This window comes from Dama dama, chromosome 9 (assembly GCF_033118175.1).
Source record: "Dama dama isolate Ldn47 chromosome 9, ASM3311817v1, whole genome shotgun sequence".
Lineage (NCBI taxonomy): Eukaryota > Metazoa > Chordata > Mammalia > Artiodactyla > Cervidae > Dama > Dama dama.
In genome coordinates, this window is record NC_083689.1 from 42,513,150 (window position 1) to 42,534,244 (window position 21,095).

General features: G+C 41.6%; 1 protein-coding gene across 4 annotated transcripts in view; it reads right to left on the bottom strand.

Moving 5' to 3' along the window:
• Positions 1 to 2,965: 2,965 nt before the first annotated feature.
• Positions 2,966 to 21,095, bottom strand: part of ZFP62 (ZFP62 zinc finger protein) — a 54,837-nt gene continuing 36,707 nt past the window's right edge. Inside the window, exons 2-3 of one of the 4 annotated variants that reach the window (XM_061151098.1) lie at positions 18,554 to 18,740; positions 2,966 to 6,328 (exon numbers count right to left, since the gene is read on the bottom strand). In XM_061151098.1, coding sequence (XP_061007081.1) covers positions 3,612 to 6,328; positions 18,554 to 18,740 — 2,904 coding nt within the window. In that variant the 3' untranslated portion in view covers positions 2,966 to 3,611. Of the gene's footprint in view, positions 6,329 to 17,885; positions 18,054 to 18,553; positions 18,741 to 21,095 lie in introns of those variants that run through there. The other 3 variants (XM_061151100.1, XM_061151101.1, XM_061151099.1) reach the window with 3 other exon arrangements.

Below are 21,095 nucleotides of genomic sequence, written 5' to 3' on the forward strand. Positions count from 1 at the left end.
AAAAAACTTTTTTAGGGACTTCCCTGGTGGTCTAGTGGCTTAGGATCCACCTTGCCATGCAGAGGACATGGGTTCGATCCCTGGTCAGGGAACTAAGATCCCACAAGCTGCAGAGCAACTAATCCTGCTCACTGCAACTACTGAGCCAGTATACTCCAGAATCCACAGGCTGCAATGAAAGATCCTGCATGATCCAACAGAGATCCACTTGCTGCAAACAGGACCAGAGGCAACCAAATATTTTAAAAATATATTTTTTGTAAGAAATCACTTTTCAGTGTTTTTTCTGGGAAACTGATCAAATAACCAAGACGACCTTCACCAGAAACAAAGTACTGTCTCACCTTTGATATCATTTTTCCTTTTCTAGCCTTTGACATTTTTCAGTTCAGATTTTTCAAATTATACTTTATTTCTATCCTTCTAGTGCTTGCCCATGACATTTTACCATTTTAAACAGCATCTTGACCACCCTGTCAAATAATCCAAGCGTTTAACCCACTTTCACACAATGTTCCAGCCTCCAATTTACCTACTATTGTACAAATTCCATTCATTTTTTAGCCTTGAGAATTAGACATGGCACTTTAAAAAAAATACAGTGTTTCAATTTACCTACACGTTGGCAATTTTTTCTTCTTAGATATCAGATGTTCTTTGGGAGAAGTGGGGGTTCAGTTCAGTGAGGGTTAGTGATCCCTAAACTAGCTTAAGGCCTGATGTGGGCTTAACTAGGTGCAGCTGCACCAGCTTGCTGGATCTGTTCTACAGCCTGCCTGTTATGGCTGGAGACCCAAAGACTCCCTCCTCTTCTGGAACCAGCCCAAGCAGTACATACCTGGCCCTAGGTAGGCTGTGGCTCATTCTCCATGTGCCTGAGTCAACAGAGTTTGTAACAGGAGCACGTCCTGGTGCTCAGTAGGCTGGGGCATTCAGAATTCCCACCCGTGCATTACATATCTTCTCTGTTGTTATTTAACCCATGTCTCTTTTGAAAGTAGGTGATGCATTAGGTCCACGTGAACTCATGTAGGAGTGTTTGTGTGTATGTGAGGGGGTTGGGAACTTCAGGCCACAGGCACACCAACAGCCCTGGCCACTTGGAAACCTTAAGTAACCTGATCAAACAGAGCTGGCCCTATATCCAGCAAATGAAAGATTGGTAGATGCTCAGTGACTACTAGGAATCAATACTTCATGGCCTCTTTCCTTTCTGCCCACTGTACACCAGACCTCCAGGGACTGGCCCCCTCTGGACAATGCAGGCATTTCCAATGCTGCCTCTGACCAGGCCATCCTATTTCCCATTCTCTTAAGTAAAAGACTCAACTCAATATCCTGTTCAGATGCCACTAGTGCCTCGTTTCCCAGTCGGTGGAGATCACTTTCCTCACAAAGCATAAAGTTTAGTTCAGCATCCATTAGGGTGGTTTTGCGGTGGCCATTGTCCTCTATCTACTGCTGCCTAGCACATGAGACAATGGATGTGTCTAGCAGATCCTTAACAAGTATTTGCTGAATAAACTAATCCAAGTCTATGGACAGGGTCAGGTTTGTCAGTGCTGCAGGTAGAGGACAAAAAGCAAGTGTGGTTGTGACATTCCAAAGTGGAAATGAGTGACAGAAATGCTCTTTCCTTCTCCCTTTTCTACCACCATCCCTCCCTCCCACCACCATCAAACTTACCTTGTTTGGAAGCAAGTGGAAGAAATACTTCTAAAGAGAGGCATGGAAACTATGTGTATAAAAACAGGAATCCTAGAGAGAACCAAGAAGCTATCTGACTAAACATTGTCCTCTTGTGAAGAGTGGAGTTTGGAGCCAGAGAGACTTGACTTAGAATTTGGTCTCTACTGATAAGCCCCACCAGGAAAATTCCTGGACAGGTTACTTAATTCTCAAAAGACTCACTTTTCATTCTTTGAGTTACCTAGTTAATAGTCTTATATATGTGTGCTAAGTTGCTTCAGTCGTGTCCAGCTGTTTGCAACCCTGCAGACTGTAGCCCACCAGGCTCCTCTGTCCATGGGATTCTCTAGGCAAGAATACTGGAGTGAGTTGCCATGCCCTCCTCCAGGGGATCTTCCCAGGGATCGAACCCATGTCTTCTGCATTGGCAGGTGGGTTCTTTATGACTAGTGCCATCCGGGAAGTCTCCAGTCTTACATATATTAACACTATTTGTTAAATTCTGTCCGGTCCCAAGAGAACAGTTTCTATTTTGTGACTGACCACTTGCCCAACCTGTCCACTCCTAGGGGTTATTATCCAGCCCCAGTATGAGGATCAATCCAATCTTCACTTCTGGTGGAGGTACCACCTAATTTCTCATAAAATCTGAGCTACTAGCCCTGAGGGATGAGTCCCCTGCTGCCCTCTTTGGTCTGCATCTGGTATAACTTACCCTACAAAGACAAGACACACAAATGGCTCTCTGTGTGTTCTTCCACCTAAAGTATGTCACAGCCTGTTTACTTTTGAAGAATTCCTTTATTGGAGTTTCACCTTACCTTGCCACAACTATCTGGCTCTTCATGGCTAAGAGTGAGCCCTAAACAGAAATTCATAACATTTTACAACAGACAATAAACACATGTAGTGCATGAAATCTTTACAATAACACAAACAATCAAACATTTAACATGATTGTTAAGAAGCAGGAATTTTCTCCTATCCCCCAATAACAGGTAGCTACTTAGCTTTTCAGGTCCTGCAATAAAATGCCCTCCTGCTCAGAATTCCTATTCATAGGAATCCCTGAATCAATTTTTTCTGCATGTTGAGGATGTGTTCCATTAGTTATTAAATATGCTAAATTTCCGTCCATGGTAGAACCCTTCATTTGTAGCATAATGTGTGATATTTTCACTTATCACACATTCATGATTCATTAAGGGTATTTATTTGAAAAATTTTAAAGTTTCACCCACTCAATAGTGTATATCACAACATTACAACAGTATAGTCCAATCAACATGAATTTATTTGAGTGACTCTCTATTTTCTGTAAGATTTATAAGTCTATACTTTTTACATTTCCTACAATGAAATTCAAATTTTCACAAGTTGCCGTCACTCCCCCAAATCAATTATATCAAAGTTATTCTTCATGACCACTACTATATTAATTTATATTCCCTGAAGCCTGTTTCCTTTCCCTGAATTAGCCTACTGGAGGTCCTTCTTGGATCTTTTCCACTGACCAACGGATAACTGGAATTCAAAGCTATTCCTGAATTTCCTACATTTCTACTCAGAGACTTTACCCATATATGAACTTTCTGTTGGTGACTATGTGACTTCTAATTGAAGTCTTTTTCTCATATGTATTTCTTATGTCCAGAAATGTCTACTTATTTTGAAGGCTTTTTTCATACTCCATCACTTTGATAGGTTTTATTCCCAGCATGAATTAAATATTTTATATTCCATAAGGGCTCACTTACTTCAACACTGGAACCTTCCTTGCTGGCTATGACTGAAAATCACAGAGAAATTACTCATGGTTTCATTTATACTGTGTAAATTAAAAGCCATGAACAAGGACCTCAAATACTCTTATAAAGTTTTTCTTCCATTTGCCTTCCCTGATACTTGGTAAACTCTGCCTCCTACAGAGACATGCTCATCCTGGTCCCATCCAGAGCATTCCCTCCCTCATGAGTTCTCTTCTGTGATGTGCCACTATGACTTCCCATATTTGTCACATTTAAATATTCCTCTCCAGTATGGATTCTTTTATGCTTGGTGAGATTTGATCTGATATTGAAAGCCTTCCCACACTCATTACATTGGTATAGCTTCTTTCCAGTGTGGATCCTTTTGTGTTGGTCAAGGACTGATCTATAATTGAAGGATTTCCCACACTCACAATTATAGGGCTGCTGCCCACTGTGGACACTTTTATGGTTGATAAGACTCGAGTGTGAGATGTATGCCTTCCCACACTCATCACATCCATAGGGTTTCTCACCTGTGTGTATCCTTTTATGCACTGTGAGGCCTGAGCTGTTCCTGAATGCCTTCCCACAGCCATCACACACATAGGGTTTTTCCCCCGTATGAATCCTCTTGTGTTGGGAAAGGAGTGAGCTATAACTGAAAGACTTCCCACATTCAACACATTTGAAGGGTTTCTCCCCAAGATGGACTCTTTTATGGCTTATAAGAGTTCTGTTTGAGAAAAAAGCTTTTCCACATTCATCACATGTGTAGGGGGTCTTGCCAGGGTGGGTACTTTTATGGTTAATAAGGCTTGAGTGTGAGATGTAGGCTTTTCCACACACATCACATTTATAGGGCTTCTCACCAGTATGAATTCTTTTATGCACTTTAAGGCTTGAGTTGTTTCTGAAGACTTTTTCACACCTGTCACATTCATAGGGTTTCTCTCTAGTGTGGACCCTTCTGTGTTGAGAAAGAAGTGAGGTGTAGTTAAAAGATTTCTCACACACATCGCATTTGTAGGGCTTCTCCCCAAGATGAATTTTTTTGTGATTTATAAGGGTTCGGTATGTGATAAAGGCTTTCTCACACTCATCACACTTATAGGGCTTTTCCCCAGGGTGTACACTTTTATGATTTATAAGGCTTGAAAGTGAGATGTAGGCCTTCCCACATTCTTCACATTTGTAAGGTCTCTCCCCAGTGTGGATTCGTTTATGGACTTTAAGGCCTGAATTATTTCTGAAGGCTTTTCCACACTCATCACACCCAAAGGGTTTCTCCCTTGTATGAATCCTTTTATGTTGTTCAAGGGCAGAGCTGTAATTGAAGGATTTTTCACAATAACTACATTTATAGGGCTTCTCCCCAAGATGGATTCCTTTGTGGTTTTTAAGGCTAGAGCGTGAGATATAGGCTTTTCCACACACATCACACTTATATGGTTTTTCCCCAGTATGGAGTCGCCTGTGGACTTTGAGTCCTGAATTGTTTCTGAAAGTTTTTCCACAGACATCACATACATAAGGTCTCTCTCCAGTGTGAATTGTTCTATGCTGAAGAAGAAGTGAGTTATAGCTGAATGATTTTCCACACTCCTTACATTCATGGGCTTTCTTCCCAGGGTGAATGCTTTTATGGACTGCCAGGCCTGAGCTATAGCTGAATGCTTTGCCACAGACATCACATTTGTAAGGTTTCTCTCCTGTGTGGATCCTTTTATGCACAATAAGGCCTGAACTGTTCCTGAAAGCCTTCCCACATTCATCACATTCATAAGGTTTCTCTCCAGTGTGGATAACTTTATGCTGAATGAGGAGAGAGCTATAATTAAATGATTTTTCACACTCATCACATTTATAAGGTTTATCTCCAAAGTGGATGCTTTTATGATTTAGAAGTGTTCTGCAGGTAATGAAGGCCTTCCCACATTCATCACATTCATAGGGTTTCTCCCCTGTATGAATCCTTTTGTGGACTCTAAGGCCAGAGCTATTACTGAAGGTTTTCCCACAGATGTCACATTCATAGGGCTTCTCACCTGTGTGGATCCTTTTGTGGACTCTGAGGCCAGAGCTGTTCCTGAAGGCCTTCCCACACTCACCACACTCATAGGGCTTCTCCCCAGTGTGAATTCTCTTATGCTGATCCAAAACTGAGCTATAATTGAAGGATTTTCCACACTCATCACACTTACAGTTCTTTTCCCCAGAATGGGTGCTTTTGTGGTTTATAAGGCTGGAATAGGACATGTAGGCTTTCCCACATTCCTCACACTTGTACGGCTTCTCCCCAGTATGGATCCTCTTGTGGACTCGAAGGCTTGAGCTGCTCCGGAAAGTCCCTCCACAGTCATCGCACTCATAGCGTTTTTCACCAGTGTGCATAATTTTATGTTGAACAAGTCGGGAATTGTATTTGAAGGATTTCCCACAGTCATCACATTTATGTGATTTCTTAACAGCACTGGCTTTTTGCTGTAGACTGGGATGAGAGTTTCCATTAATGCTCTCCACACATTTGACTTGTTCACTGTTTTTCTGTTCTATAGGGACGGTCTGGTGTGTAACATATTTTGAGCTCAGATGTAAGCTTTTCTCAGATGCCTCATCTTCCTGTTCTGTCTTTACATTTGCTGTATTCCTGGCTTTGCCAATCTTTTCCCTGATGCCACTTTTGTCTTCCTTCATTCTTTTTCCCTCAGGCTTGTCCATCTGATTTTCTACCTTGCTATCCCAATCACAAGTTTCACCAACCTTAGACTCCTGCATATGATCCTTGTGAAGACCTTCCACTTTTGGCCATACAGATTCTGCATTTCCAGTATTTTCATACTTTTCAGTTGATTCCTCATCCTCAGTGCCCCTCGTCTTCAAATGTGACACTAAACCAAGAAAATGAAAATGATACCTTCACTTTAGAAAAACTGAAGGAATTAATATCCAAATTCACTCATTCACTCCACAAATGTTTACTGACCACATATGGTGTGATAGGTACCATTTTTAACTGCTAGGGATACAATCATGGACATGCCAAAATTTCTGCCCCTGCGGAGTAATGTTAAAACGCTAGATCCCTGGGTTGCCAATGGAACAGAGACGTTTTCTATTCCTGCATAACAACTTAGCATGATGACAAGTTGAAATGAACTGGAATGATGCACAGAATCAAGGGCAACATTGACCAGTTGTTGAAAAATGCCACCTAGTCTCTGAAAACCAAACAGAGGGTCCAAAGAGTCTCTGAAGAATAGGAGACAGAAAGATTAATAAGACAAAAGCTAAGAAGCCATAATCAGCAGAGGGTTGGCAAAACTAAAGGAGAAATCAGTACATGAGTGGAGGTAATGGGGAGTTGGTTATGAAATCATGAGGACAGTCATGTCAGAGATGAGAAAGAAAACAAGCTGCAGATGCCTGTTGTCGGTATAGCCTCCTGGATTTTCTCTCCAAGGAAAACACTGACCCTGGAGAGTGGTTTAGTCAGGGAAGAACTCTACATGGAAGAACACACTCTGGCTTGCCAGGCAGAGGCATTCATTCCCACTTTATGAACAGGCTAACAACAGTCAGAGCATATCAAAGATCAGAAGCTAAAATACAAACTGTCAAGCAAAGGAAACGATACTGCCTAGGCATAAATACCTAGCTGTATGAGCCCCAAAAAAGTTACTTAAGCTCTTTATGCCAGTTTCCTCATCTGTAAAATGAGGGCAATAGAACTGATGTATTAAATAACATATATAAGGTATGGAGAACACTGCCAGTCACTTGGTTAATTCTATATGCTATAGCACCTAATTCATTATTTAATCAAGATCAGGTTATTGGATCAGGGTTGGAACCTGGGGATAAACCACAGGACTCAGAAAAGGCAAACTCCTTCTCAAAGCAGATTTTAAGGCAGTGACTCCTTATTCCCTTGAAGGCACTCTACACACAGCTGGCACTCTGTCAGCATGCACCTGCTAAAAGACCGACTCTTGAGAACAGAAGCAACACTAACTTAGTTGTCTCCCAGCCTTAGACAATTAGACATTTGTAATTAGACTTAGTTAACATTCAGACCTCTCTCTTACCTGGGTATCAGACCCACCCCCCCCCCCCCCCCGGTCAGTACTCTGTAATTCTACTTAGAAACTCTATGTGTGAACATGTGATAAGAAAGCAGAGGCAATAAAAGAAAAGTAAGATATATACTCTGGAGTGGACACATATAAACACCTGCACTCATGATCCAATTTATGCTTACAGAAGTGAATAATGGACTCTGAATTAACATTTACAGAACAGGAGGAGCTAGGAACTCAATATCACCAGGAAGCTAAAATAAAGAATCACTCGGTATACATTTTAAAAAATGAAGACTTCACAAAATGACTATTAAGTAATATCAGGTAAGAAATCATTAGAAGTCACTGAATAGTGGTGGCACAACCCTAGCTCCCTGCTCCCTTTCTTTACAGGCTTGGTCACAGCAGTCATGCCATTTAAAACGTGAGTGGTCACTGGAAATCCAGACCATTAGTAGCAACACATCTGTCTGTGCTCTGAATCCTGCTCCCATCACATGAGGGACCCTGCTCTACCCATTCCCTTTGATCTGGGCCCCTCCACCTCTATCACCCTCAGCTCTGAGAAGAGAAAGATGTCAAGTTTCTACAACACAAAATCAAATCCCCTGAAATTGCCAGGGAAACACAAAATTTGTCAGGGTGGAAAAAGAGAAAAAGAAAAACTGTAAGGGAGGAGAACTACTCATACTATTTAGATATTCCAAAGGCTATTATAACTAAAATAGTGTGGTGAAAAGTAAAAGTGTTAGTTGCTCAGTTGTGTCCAACTCTTTGCAAGCTCATGGACTGTAGCCCACCAAACTCTTCTGTCCACAGAATTCTCTAGGCAAGAATACTGGAGTGGGTAGCCATTCCCTTCTCCAGGGGAATCTTCCTGACCAAGGGATCAAACCTGGGTCTGCTGCATTGCAGGTGGATTCTCTACTGTCTGAACCAAACAGCCAAACAGGGAAGCCCAAACAGTGTGGTACTGGTATATAAAAAAACAGAATAGGAAAAAATCCAGAATAGTCCCAAGTACACACAGAATCAAGTATATGATAAAGGTGGTATTTCAAATCAATGAAGCAAAAATAGTCTCTTTAATAGTGTTGGAAGTAGATCCATTCTTTACATCATTCACAGGAATAAACTCCAAATGTAAGTGAAGTGAAGTGAAAGTTGTTCAATCGTGTCCAACTCTTTGCGACCCCATGGACCAAACAGTCCATGGAATTCTCCAGGCCAGAAAACTGGAGTGGGTAGCCTATCCCTTCTCCAGGGGATCTTCCCAACCCAGGGATTAAACCCAGGTCTCCTGCATTGCACATGGATTCTTTACCAGCTAAGCCACAAGGAAAGCCCAAGAATACTGGAGTGGGTAGCTGATCCCTTCTCCAGACGACTTTCCTGACCCAGAAATCAAACTGGGGTCTCCAGCATTGCAGGCGGATTCTTCACCAACTGAGCTATCAGGGAAACCCTCTCCAAATGTAGCAGAACTCTAAATATTAAAAACTGGCACCAGAAGAAAACATGGGTGAACGCCTCTACAACCTGAGTACAGAAGAAGTTTTTTATGACCAAGATGCAATAAAAGAGTAACAAAGCTGATTACATGGAAATAAAAGTAAACTTGCATGGCAAAAAATACCATTAGCAAAACCAAAAAAATAAATGAAAAAGTCGAAGGAAATATCTGCAAAATATATTATATATAAAGGCTAATATCTCAAATATACAATGTTTTAAAGTTAAAGAGACTAAAAATCCTACAGAAAATGGGTAAAGAACATGAACAGACAATTCATATAAAGAAATACATAAATGGTCCTTAAGCATGTTTTCAATTTCACTCATAATAAGAGAAATGCAAATGAGAACTATACTAAGATCCCCTTTCTCATGTTAGATTGGCAAATATTCAAAACCTTAAAAATATACTCTTTGGGTGAGGCTGTGGAGACAGTCTCACACATTACTGAGAATGCAAATTGGCATAACCTCTGTTGAAGGAAATCTGCCAATATCTACACAACTATGTATGCATTATACTCCAATCCAGAAATCCCACCCAGGAATTTACACTGAAGATACACTTCCAACAATACAAAAGCATATGTGCACAAAGTTATTCATCGTAGCATTATTTTTAATTACAAAATCTAGAAAATCATCTACATGTCTAAGCATAGAAGACTGGTGTATATGGCACACATACACAATGGAGTACTAAAAAGAAAAGGAACATTTCTATAAATTGTTAGGGAGCAATTTCCAGGATATGCTGTAAAGCAAAAGACAGCATATATGCTACATCTTATGTAAGAAGGAAAATAAAAAATAACAAGCATATAACTGTTTATCTTTTTAGTAATGAGAATATCCACAAAAGAGTGAAGGCTGTTTCCTATAAGGTATAGAGTGGGGGAAAAGAACAGAAGAGAGAGGGGACAGAGACACTGATTACAGCTTTCTGTATAGCTTTTACTCATGGAAGCATGATAATGTTTTGCAGATTCAAAAAATAAAATCAAGTCAATAAGACTGGGAAAGGGGGAAAGCCACTAAACTATAAAGTGAATGGAAACCAATGAATTCATTTGTGTTTTACATGAATATGGTAAATGTAAGACCAAAACAAAAAAAAGGAAGAACTAATCTATGTCACTTGGGTACATAATATGTAACTTTGTAATACATACTCTCAGTTTTGGGAAGGCTGGAGTGAGCAGTGGGGAAGAGCTGCAAACAACTAGTTTGGGAAGGTTTGTTTCCTGTAGTGTTATGGGCAAAGCAATTCAGAAACAATTTTAGATCTATTACTAGACTGAGTAAATGTGTTGATTTAGTTGGGAGCCAGAGCTCTTCTAGAGGAAGAAGGAACATAATAATATGCAATAGGGTAAGACAAGAAAGACCCTGTGGGGACAAATCAGAGGTATTACTGTGAACCTATGATTTCTAAATTATATACAAATGTGCACATTATATAAATGTACATTCACCTGTATGTATATTTGTATGTGGTGGTGGTGGTGTAGTCAATAAGCCGTGTCTGACTCTTGAGACCCCATGGACTGTAGTCCACCAGGTTCTTCTGCCCATGGGATTTTCCAGGCAAGAACACTGGAGTGGGTTGCCATTTCTTTCTCCAATATTTGTATGTATATGTGTGTAAATGTATATATATTCACTAGCTTTGTCTGCTGAAAAGCTAAGAATCAAAAATATCTGAGTTAATGAGCACAATCCAGTACCTTGTTCTTGGACTTTACTATCATTATCTACCAAAATGAACCTGCAGGATTCCAGGCTGGGGCCAGGATAGGTATAAGATGAGCTGAATGTATATTATCTATGGTGAAACAGATCACCAGCCCAGGTGAGATGCATGAGACAAGTGCTCGGGCCTGGTGCACTGGAAGACCCAGAGGAATCGGGTGGAGAGGGAGGTGGGAGGGGGGATCGGGATGGGGAATACGTGTAAATCTATGGCTGATTCATATCAATGTATGACAAAACCCACTGAAAAATAAATAAATAAAGGAGAAATTGGGGAAAAAAAAAAAAAGATGAGCTGAGACATCATTATGACAGCAAATATGAAAATGCTCAACAATGACAAAAAGATGATGTGGGCATATGACAAGACCACAAGAGCCAGCTTCAACACTGAATTTACGCTCCACAGCAATTATGTCAAGAATTATAAGCCATTGCAAAGAGGATTACATGAGTTCATACAGGTACAAATGGGAGAAAGAGAGGCCTCCTGTTTACAGGAGAATGCCAGGGCTGGTTGGTAAATGTGGAGGGAATAGAGTTGGAAGAAAAAGAAAATCAGCATTCTGCAACTATCAGAGTAAAGACTTGGATCAGGGGAGAATTATCAAAGGATTCTAAGTCTAGGGGCATTCTCACGAGGAGCAGTATATATGCAAGGTCTTAAAATACTCCTTCACAGACTGTAAGGGAAAAAACAGTAATCACATAGTGAAGAGATTAAACCATGGCTTGGCCGGTCATCTTAAATTAGTATCACCAGTGGGGGCAGATAAACATCATGTGATTCTAGAAGTGACACCCTGAGAAGGACAAATCACTTACAGAATGCATTACCTGAACTGAAAAATAAATATCAGGTAGATCAGATAAATCCAAAAAAAGAACATTCTACTAAAAGGTATTTATATTCTTCAAAAGTACCATTGTCATAAAATACAAAAGCTACAGAAATGTTTCATATTAAAGGAGGCTGAAGAGATTTGACCACTAAATTCAATACCTGATATCAACTGGATCTGTACCGGAGGTAAAGGCGTTATTAAAAATAACTGTGTCAACAGATGTAACTGGAATATGTATGGTAAGTCAGGCAAAAGTCATTAACAACTTTAAGTTTACTGAAGCTGACAACGGCACTGTAGTTATGCAAGAGAATATCCCTATAAATACACACTGAAGTGTTAGGGATAAAGGGCCATGATATGTATGTTACCCTCAAATGGTTTAGAAAAATAGATATGCATGAAACAGCAAGAGAAAGAAGATAAAATGAAGTAAAAAGTTAACCACAGGTGAATGAATAAAGGGTATTTTTTTCACTATTTTTTTAATGTTTTAAATTTATTTATATTAAAAATAATGTGATGATTATTAGGATTTTTTATTCTTTATCTTTAAAAAAATTTTATTGGAGTACAACTGATTTAAAATGTTGTTTCTGCTGCATTATTATTATTATTGAAAATTTTCTGTATATTGGAAATTATTCCCAATAAAAAGTTTGTATGTGTGTGTGCTCACTCGTGTCTGACTCTTTGTGACTCCATGGACAATAGCCTGCCAGGCTCCTCTGTCTATGGAATTTTTCCAGGCAAGAATACTGGATTGGGTTGCCATTTCCTTCTCCAGGGGATCTTCCCAATGAAAAAAATGTTAGTGTAAATTTAAAATTGTCTCAACTATTCCTTCCCCTTCAGATACTGCTTTTGCCATCCTGCGTCCTGTCCACAGTTGCATATTGAAAAAGTGGTCTTCATGTCCCATCTCCCCACATGATGCATCTATTCAATCTGATTTATTCCACTCAGACCATGCTGCATTAGCTTCTTCAGGGCCAGGTGCTGACTCCTGAGTTTGCTGACCCTTGGATGTTCCGGCCCCCTGTTCCATATGAAACCTCTCCTCTTCTGACTCTACATAATCTTCCTGGGAAGTCCCATCTATATGTGTGGCTCCTATAAGCTGTTTTGCAGAGCCTCATCTCTGGCCCAGACCCCCTCTTCAATTACCAAGTCTCATATCCACCCATCTTTTCTTCTGAATAAATCAGAAGTGGGCTCTCCCTTTTCCCTCACCACTCCACATCCAGAAGACCATTTAAGACCACCTATACAGTTCTCACGGAGAAGACAATAGCACCCCACTCCAGTACTCTTGCCTGGAAAATCCCATGGACGGAGAAGCCTGGTAGGCTGTAGTCCATGGAGTCGGTGAGTCGGACACAACTGAGCAACTTCACTTTCACTTTTCACTTTCATGCATTGGAGAAGGAAATGGCAACCCACTCCAGTGTTCTTGCCTGGAGAATCCCAGGGAGGGCGGAGTCTGGTGGGCTGCCGTCTATGGGGTCGCACAAATTCGGACACGACTGAAGCGACTTAGCAGCAGCAGCATACAGTTCTCAAGTCCTCATCCCCAACTCCATTCCCACTGCTAAGAATTTAGTTTAAGCCCTCCTAAATTCCCTTCCGAACTTCTGCCATAGTCCCCCTACCTACATTCTTAACCCTGTGCAATTTTTCTTCCAACACTATCAAGAATTTTGTAAAATGCACATGTGAGCCCTCCCCAATAAGTGTTTAAAGGCTACCTAGTGTGGTGCTTGAAGCTTTCTGCATCTCACCAGCTGGAGCAACTTGCTGGACACTGAAGAGGCCATGCTAATTCACCCCTTGCTGACACCACACTTAGAATCCTTGGCCCAGATGGGTGGACCCTTTCCCCTCTGACAGGCTAATTCTCAAGTCCGTTCATGTCCTCTGGGATACCTTGTTTGATTGGCTGTGGCCTGGCCTGGTCTGCATGAAATGGTAAGTACTTCACTGTTTACACCTCTGGCCTAGGCAGACTCCAGAAGTCTCCCTGTTCTAGTCCTGCTTAACCTCTCTTTGGGGAGAAGCAGATTTTCATATCACCCAATCCTCTTAATGACTGAAATCAAAACAGGGCAATATACATGTGCATCTTCACTGAAAGCAGATGGTCGGCAATGGAATTAATATCATGAATTGACTAAAGAAAATTGATGACTAAGAAAAGGTCAGTCAAAAACACAAGCAGAAAAGCTCAAAAACATGATGATAGTACTAGGAGACTTGCAAACTAGTAGAAGAGTCTGGCAGGAATATAACCAACATATGATAACAATGGCAGACATAAAGCATGGATGAAGGAAGAAGGGGAAGGGACATACTCTGCTTCAAAGAACTAAGAAAAGCTTCAGGAAGAAAGGGCTAGTTCCAGCAGACAGAAGAGCAGGTGTAAAGGGTTGGTGTTCACCATGCTCTGGATATATGGAACAGATGATGGCAGGCACAACTGGATAGGTGGGCAAAAATAAGGGCTGCAGCAAGGTCTGCCCATCATACTAAGGAGTCCAGGCTTGATTCAGAGGAGTTTTAGGCAGAGTGGAAAACTCAGATATGCATTTTGGAAGATCACTTATTCTATCAAATCAGGAGATTAAAGGGGCTAGACAGGAAACATTTCAGGCTTTGTGGGGCACATACAATTCTATCACTTGTTTTTCTTTTTGGCTTATTTTTTAGCATTTCTTTTAAAATGTAAAAACCATTCTCTGCTTGCAGGCCATATAAAAACAGATCAGCGATCCAGAAGTCTGACAATTCCTGCTACATAAAATCAAGGAATCAGAATTAATTTAGGATGGTGTGAGATAATGGCATTTAGGCTACATTTGAAGTGTCTTTTTTTTTTTTAAGACTATGCTAGGTGAAATGGCATAATGTCTGGAATTTCCTTTAAAATACTTCAACAAAGAAAAATAAAACAGGAAAAAGGAAACAAATATAGCAGAATCCTAATAATTGTTGAATCTGAATGATGGATATACCAAGTTCATTATACTATTCTACTTTCCTATTATGTTTACATTTTTTTCATAATATAAAATTAAAGATTACTCATTCTAGCTGCAATGGGAGAATGGATTGAGGAGGAGAGAGAACTGAGCACTAGAGTCTGGAAGATTATTATAATCCAATCAATACTGATGTGGTGACTAGCTCATATGTCCTCTATGACACAAGAAAGGAATCACTTCAAAAGCACAATTCCTACACAGAAAGAGGGCCAGATGGGTTTAATTTCTTAAAAGTTCTCAAGGCTAAAGGGGAACTCCTCTCTAATGAGTTCTCAACAGAGTGAAAACTGGTTATATCCATATAGCCTAGTTATATCAGTTAAGTTTCAGCAATAGTAAGCCATCCACTCCCTCTAAATTACACAGGAACCACATCATCTGGGTACTTCTGTGCTTCACATTATTCATGTTCTACCACCAATGCCTGGAAAAGCTCATGAAGAGAGTAAGAATCTGTCCTTAATTTTTGCTATCCCTGCCCAGGAAAGTCAGGAGCCACTTCTCAAGAGACTAGACAACTCAGAAGAGAGGAACTGTGGCTTACTATGGCTGAAAACTCCTACCTTAACAACAGACTTCAGCAAGCAACAGGTACAACACATCTGCAGCTACTGAGGATTTTCAGAGTACCAACCATATTCTACAAATCAATCTACCATCTGGATTCTGTGTCTTAAGTTGTTGGATATTATACTGGACTTGGAAGTGACCAACAAGAGAAAGAAAAAGAGAAAATCAGAGCAAATATGAGGACAAAATGCTTACAGACTCAGAAGTGAAAGGACAGGACAAATCAAAGATGAGACTGAGGAGTGTGTGATAAAAGTGTTATGCAGATGGGAAAAAGTATGGTTTCTGCTTTAGTTATTGCATTTAGTTTATAAGTATTAGAATTGTAAATGGTTAACGTAAGTTGGTTCTACTGCTTAATCCTTATGATTAAGGGTGATTTCTTCCTTAAAGTAAAAAATGAAATAGAACATTCTCATACCTAGTAGTGGAGAAGAGAACCCTAGTCATCCTGAGGAATAAGGTAAGCAAAGGAGATTTTGAAAGGGGGACTGAGAGATTTTCTGAAGCTAAAGGGGCAAGACTGGCTTGAAGAGTGTCATTAATAGACAGGTTTTTGGGCTACTGTAAGGCTAAGTATCATAAACACAAGTATCAGGAGAGAAAAACTAGTTGGTTTAATTTGTTTTTCAAACACTGTATGAATTGTCAATCCCTTCTTTAAAAATTCTTGCTCAGATATGCCCGGGACAAAGTCACTGGGTGTGCTCTGGTTTGAAGGAACAAAGAAACTGGAAACAACCCAAATGGCCTTACTAGATCTTAAAAAATGGTGGTACATCCAAAACATCCAAGGCCACAGGACTGGAAAAGGTCAGTTTTCATTCCAATCCCAAAGAAAGGCAATGGCAAAGACTGTTCACACTACCACACAACTGCACTCATTTCACATGCTAGCAAAGTAATGCTCAAAATTCTCCAAGTTAGACTTCAACAGTGTGTGAACTGAGAACTTCCAGATGTTCAAGCTTGATTTAGAAAAGGCAGAGGAACCAGAGATCAAATTGCCAACATCTGTTAGATCATAGAAAAAGGAAATTCCAGAAAAACATCTACTTCTGCTTCACTATGCTATGTGCCTTTGACTATGCTAAAGCCTTTGACTGTGTGGATCACAACAAACTGGAAAATTCTTCAAGAGATAGGAAAAGCAGACCACCTGACCTGCCTCCTGAGAAATCTGCAGGTCAAGAAGCAAATTAGAACCAGACATGGAAGAAGGGACTGGTTCAAAAATGGGAAAGGAGTATATCAAGGCTGTATATTGTCACCCTGCTTATTTAACTTATATGCAAAGTACATCATGTGAAATACTGGGCTGGATAAACCAGAAGCTGGAATCAAGACTGTCGGGAGACATAGCAATAATCTCAGATATGCAGATGACACCACCCTTATGGCAGAAAATGAAGAGGAACTAAAGAGTCTCTTGATGAAAGTGAAAGAGGAGAGTGAAAAAGCTGGCTTAAAGCTCAACTTTCAAAAAACAAAGATTATGGCATCCAGTCCCATTACTTCATGGCAAAAAGATATGGAAACGTGACAGACTTTATTTTCTTGGGCTCCAAAATCACTGCAGATGGTGACTGCAAGCCATGAAATTAAAAGATGATTGCTCCTTGGAAGAAAAACTATGAGAAACCTAGACAGCATATTAAAATGCAGAGCCGATAAAGGTCCGTCTAGTCAAAGCTATGGTTTTCCAGTAGTCATGTATGGATGTGAGAGTTGGATCATGAAGGCTGAATGCAGAAGAACTGCTACTTTTGAACTGTGGTGTTGAAGAAGACTCTTGAGAATCCCTCGGACTGCAAGGAGATCAAATCAGTCAATCCTAAAGGAAATCAGTCCTGAATATTCATTGGAAGGACTGATGTTGAAGCTCCAATACTTTGGCCATCTGATGGAAAGAGCCAACTCATTAAAAAAGACCCTGATGCTGGGGAAGATTGAAGGCAGGAGGAGAAGAGGACGACGGAGGATGAGATGGTTGGATGGCATCACTGATTCAATGGACGTAAGTCTGAGCATGCTCCAGAGATGGTGAAGGACAGGGAAGCCTGGCATGCTGCAGTCCATGGGGTCACAAAGAGTCAGACAAGAATGAGTGACTGAACAACAAAAAAAAACATCCAAACAACGGCCATGACACTTCAATATTGCAGCGCTGTATTTAAGAAAGAAAAAAAAAAGCTTTGTGTTCTGATGACCTCTAACACAGATCAAGCAAAAGAAGCAAGGTGCAGAATTCTGAACAGTACCTTATCACCTGTGTGAAAAAAAGGAGAGACTAAGTACATTCAAATTTGCCAATATGTTTGCATAAAGAAACTGGATACACTCAAATTATCTATCAAATGTGGTTGGTTTTCTAAAGGGATTGGGCCTAGAAAGATAGCTGAACAGAGGGAGATCTTTTCATTGATATCTTTTCACATTTTTAATATCTGAACCATATGAATATATTACATAGTCAAAAACTTATTTAAGGAAAAAATCCTCCTGCTTTCAAAAAGGAAACACTCCTGGTGGCCTCCTAGTCCAAACGTCTTAGAGCAGCACACCCAGCCGCGGCCTTCCATTCCTCTTTCACATCCCCACGCCTGGATTCCCTAGGAGCCTCCTCGACCTATTTCTCCCTACCTAGTCAATTCCTTCTCATTGTGAGAGGCAGCGACAGACAGCCTCTTCCCAGATCCCTTGTCTGTACAGAAGGTGAGCTCTCCTAGGGCGAAGGCCGGGCAGCGCCTCCCAGCGGTTCCATCAACACCTGCGGCAGGAGTCTCTCAACATCACGGCCCCATCAAAGAAAACAAAAAAGGTGTGGGGCGGGGAGGTCAAATAACATTACCCCTCGGGATCCTTCCAAAGTTCGTATTCACTCTCAAATCCCAGGGACAAACTTAACTGCCACGGGCGCAGAACTAGGGGCTTTCTTTAAAGCACTGATTTTCTGGGTTCCCCTTTCGCCCGAGACAGCAGCGAAGAGCTGAGAAACACGGGTATGGGGGCCCCAGCCCTTCTCCACACACCTGGCAGCCCCACCCCAGCCTTGGCCCTCTCGGACAGCCGAAGTTGGGGCCTACAAGGAACCCAATATGTTCCAGGGGTGGGCCCGACACCTCTCGGCCGACCCGAGGTCTTCCCTCCCCTCTACTTCCCCAGTGCGCTTCCTGAGGTGTGTGTAGGGAGGGGGCGCGCTTCCTCCCCGATCCCGCCCAAGACCCGAGGAATAGCCGAGACCCGGCCAAGAAGGGAAGGGCGTGGCAGGCTAGGGCCGAGGGCGGGAGCGCGGGCGGCTGCGGACTCACGTACTGGCTGTGGCGGCGCCGCGGGAGCCCGGCCGCCGGCGGGACAAAAGCGCGGACGGCCCGGCCGGAAAAACCCAGGCCCGCTCCGGGGCACTTCCGAGTCCTCTCTACGAGGCTGGAGGACTAACTCGATGATAGCTCCTTTTCCGGGCACGTGACCAGTGGCACTCTGCGAAGGCGTCCGCGGCTAGAGAGGAATGTTCCGTTACAGTTACATATCTATAACGTATATTTATAACATATATATTTAATTTATAAATTAATATGAAGCGCTTATCGTGGCGCGCGATGGGGACGAACCCACGAAGATTACAGTTTTCTAGAACTTCAACTTGAGGCGTAGGGCGGACAATAAAGCAAACGTGTAACTCGGTAGAAAAAACACCTAAAGAACCTATGTACTTGAAGCTAAGTCGGTTCAAGGACACAGTGGGTACTTAACGTACCGCGGGGAGGGAGGGCGGAGGAGCACAAGGGGCCTTAGGACCCCGACTATGTTCGAGGGGCTGGCGCGGTGGCCGGAGTGCTACCCACAGAGACCCGCAGAGAAGCGCTACCCGCTGGGCAGCCCTGAATCAAACCTGATCCCAAAGCTTCAGTGGCTCAAGCCGGGCAGTGACCCCTGATGTCGGCTCCTGAAACCCCAGCTTGAGATGACTGAAAAGCGATGCTTTCTTTTTGCAGTAACATCTAAATATCTTTTATCTTGAGTTTAAGTAATTACAAAAGGCATTTTTGAGGCCACATTGTGAATACTGACACACACAAAACTGCTTTCCGTTCTTTAAGAGGCATCCGTGGGCCTCTAAACACATGACGACTTGATACTATTATCCACTTTAAACGATCAGAAATTTTACAGCTTTTTGGTTTTTCTCCTCGAACTTGTATTTTTATGTCCCTCAGAGTTTTTATCCTAATCTAAAACATTTTCATTCTATGTACATCATTGAATTCGATCCTATTGTAAAAAGTTTTATGCAAGTTTTATTGTTCACCCTATTGTGCATTTCCGTAACAAAATTAGAAATTTACAATTTTTTCTCGTGTTAAATATTTTCTGGATTATTAATAAAAGTATACATATTGCAAAATACTACTATCAATTCTTAGACAAGTGAAATGCTTTTTTTGTCTGTGCTCCATCTTCTTTTCTTCCTTGGCTTTTCTTTAGTTGCAGGAAGCCAGGGCTACTCTCTAGTTGCAGTCCTGGGTTTTCTCATTTCGGTGGCTTCTCTCGTGGAGAATGGGCCCTAAGGCGAGCGGGCTTTGGTAGCTGGCGGTGCGTGGGTCCAGGCTCCAGAGCACAGACTCAATAGTTGTGGCACATGGACTTAGTTGCTCCCTGGCATGTGGGATCTTCTCAGACCTGGGATTGAACCATATCTCCTATGTTGGCAGGCAAATTCTTTACCACTGAACCACCAGGGAAACCCTAAGGTGGATTTTTAAACAATTCAATGATATATGAAAATTAATTGGATAGATTTTATTTATCTAGAGTTGTTATGGGAGAGTAGTTTCTTGCCTTTGGAAGAAAATGTTCAGAGATGAGATAAGGAGGGATTTAAGCCATAGAGTGCCAGGCTCTTGCAACCACATGGACTGTAGTCCACCAGGTTCCTCTGTCCACGAAATTCTCCAGGCAAGAATACCCAGGGATGGGTAGCCATTCCCTTCATCCAGGGGATCTTCCCAACCCAGGATCAAACCCCAGTCTCCTGTGTTGCAGGCAGATACTTCACCATCTGAGCCGAAGCCACAGTACATGCTCAAAGGAAGCGTGGGCAGACTTAGGTGAGTATCAGTTGAGTTTCTTTAGTAAGCTCATGATATGGGGTGGCAAAATGAATGGACAGACTATTCATTGGGGAGAAAGGGGTTTAGGGTCATATTTCCTGATTTTCATCACAGCTCCATCTTCCAGAGGGGAAGGAGGGATTTTTGCCCTTATTTAGCCTTGATCAGAACTCACTCCAGTATTCTTGCCTGGAGAATCCCATGGACAGAGGAGTCTGGCGGGCCACAGTCCACAGGGTCCCAAAGAGTTGGACACGACTGAAGCAATTTCGTATGCATGCATGCAGAAGCCTTGATCAGAAGTGTCATGGCATAGGTACATGATGGGAACTTCTTACCTGTAAGGCTAATTTTATTGTAATGAAGGCATAATGAGAAACAGGTTACATTTGGACCCTAGAGATTCCCAGCTTTATCTGCTTACACTTACCACCCCAGAATGTGTGGTTTCCTGTCAGTCTGGAGGTTCTTGCTTTTCTTTGTTTGCCCAAGGACCCTCATTGTTTACAGGATATGTGGCTTCCTGCCATTTGGCCTATGTCCCTCCTTTGTCTGCTCATTTCTATGTGCCTGTTCTAACAGAGTGAGAAAATGTTTGGCATAATTTCTATACCTCTTCACATTTTTTTAATAGATGCGAGTAAATAGGAGGAATAGAAGGGGTTTCCTTGAAGCAATTGGTTTTTGATCCATCTGGCACCATACTAGTATGAGATATGCTTTCTCACAGAGGAGACCAGGC